Genomic DNA, 2,131 nt, shown 5'->3' on the forward strand with positions numbered 1-2,131 from the left:
GGCAGCTGGTGGAAATAATCCTATGGGGAGAATTCATAATGCAGGAAGGGATACTGAGGAAGACAGGCTTTCTAATTATAAATGGAGGCACCTTGGCAGGTTTTGAGAAATGGTTAAGGAAGCAGACCTGAGATGTTATCTTCGACCACCCTTGGAATCCTTCCCTGTATACGGGATTCTGTTGCGGGAAGACACCCCTAATTTTACTCTTCTCATGAAACTGACCAAAGCTCCATGTTCGACTGAATTTCATGAGGATACGAAAGCCTCGCAGTAAAAATGGGTCTTTTCTGCAGAGTTAAAACCCCAGGGTTACATTTTTCAATAAGGGTGCACATTTTCCATAAAACGTAAAAACCACTGCTGTAAATTAAGATTGACGTTTTCATGACTGCTTCTTTCTTTCAGGAATTATGTGAAAAACAACATTTGCTTTATGAGTCATCACCAAGAGGAATCCGTGCCAAGTCAGCTTCAGAAAAGGCCAGCCCACAAGCAGTGTCAAAGACTGTGTGGTCAGGGACAACCAAAGCGGCCGTCTCCAGAGGCCTAGTGGCCGCACAGCCATGGGGCACAGAACACCGCACCGGGTGGCTTGTGCCAGTGCTTTCTCTCCAGTGCTGTGGAGCGAGTTCTGAGGACGCCTGCAATGACAAACGTTGCCTCCCCTCCCCTGGGAAAGAGAACCTCAAAAGGTGGTTGAGAAAGTCAGTTTCCTCTTCTGAACAATGTCATTGTCATGCTTCAGTCCTGACTTGCAGTGGGCCCCACAGGCAGAGCCGAACTCTCTTTCCCAGGCCGTAATCTGCCAGGAAGCGGGCTGCCAGGTCTACTCTCCCGGCATCAGCTGTGGGCTTAAACTTGTCTTTTGGTTAGCAGCCCCATGCGCCAACCCTTGCGCCACCAGAAAGAACCCTTTGTCCCTAAGGAGCACCAGTTAAATATCCCGACTGGCGCCCCGGAGGCACCTGTATCACAGAGCGGCCTTTGAAAGAGCCCTACTGATGTGCTCACCTTTGCCTTAAGAGACGCACAGGGGCCTGGGCCAGCTTCATTCTTCTGGTACGTGAGTGGCCTGGACACATATTTTCAGTTGACGAAAACACTATTTTCACTGAGTTGTTTGTGAAAAGAGAGCCAGGAGACAACGTGGACAATCGAATTGCATGAATGTTCTATATTAGGATAGGGTCCTGGCTAGGATTTCAATGATACCTCCTAGTTAGAACTCCACAAGCAGAGATTATACGGCTTATTTTAAGAATTATGAGTATCAATTAATGCAGAGCATCTTAGTGTTATTAATTTCATGTTAGTTTTGTAAAAATGGGCCAAGAAACAATCCTGCCACCATTGAGGAAAATAAGCATGTTTTTCCTTCCCCATCTGCTTTCTGATGCACATATAGAAACCATCATCTTAATTAAGCACACGGGACCATCGTGATTTAGAAGTAGCCATTAGTAACACATTAGAAAAGAGGTCAGACTACTCCGCAATTTACCCAAAGCTCTAATTAGGTTTGAGTTAACTTTACAAAATTCTGTGTGTCAAGCTTTCACGAAAATAGAGATGCAATCCGTTTTCTACAACAGTAAGTGCTCCTCAGGAATCTCACTACCTCACACTGGGTCCCGCTGTAACTGATACACACAGATGACCGCAGGCACAACTCAGACTTCAAATCCCTCACCACCACACTGATGCAAACGCAAGACTCGGAGCCACCCAGAAACGGGCTGTCATCTTCCTGACAAGGGAGGACTCGCTTCTTTCTCCAGGTTAACACTTGGCCAGGCATCTTACCAGTAGCATTTGTAGACAATCCACGATAGTCTCTAGCCACTTACGTAGTAGTCTAGGAATCACTAATATTATAAGCTATGGAAGACGCAATGGGAAAGAGTGAAGAAAGTCTTAGAAAATACAATTAACCCGAAGAAAAGAGAATCAATCCTATGAACCAAAACCCTTGAGATCAAAAGACGAAGACCTTTATGGGCCTGACTTCTCCCTTATGGGCCCCTAGCTGCTTGAACTTGATCTAAAAGTATATGACTTATGACGTCTCATAACAAAGCAGAAAGACTATAATAAATCGTGTAAGCAACAATAAAGCTGTATTATCTGA

At 45.2% G+C, this 2,131-nt stretch overlaps 1 protein-coding gene across 1 annotated transcript in view; it reads left to right on the forward strand.

Annotated features, from left to right (window-relative positions):
• Nucleotides 1-2,131, forward strand: part of SLC2A12 (solute carrier family 2 member 12) — a 77,428-nt gene extending 75,297 nt beyond the window's left edge. Inside the window, exon 5 of the mRNA XM_030886851.2 lies at nucleotides 409-2,131. Within this exon, the coding sequence (XP_030742711.2) occupies nucleotides 409-553 (145 nt within the window). The 3' untranslated portion in view covers nucleotides 554-2,131. The remainder of the gene's footprint in view (nucleotides 1-408) is intronic.

This window comes from Echinops telfairi, unplaced genomic scaffold (assembly GCF_000313985.2).
Source record: "Echinops telfairi isolate 266 unplaced genomic scaffold, ASM31398v2 ScPeMD7_3533;HRSCAF=4204_0, whole genome shotgun sequence".
Classification (NCBI taxonomy): Eukaryota; Metazoa; Chordata; class Mammalia; order Afrosoricida; family Tenrecidae; genus Echinops; species Echinops telfairi.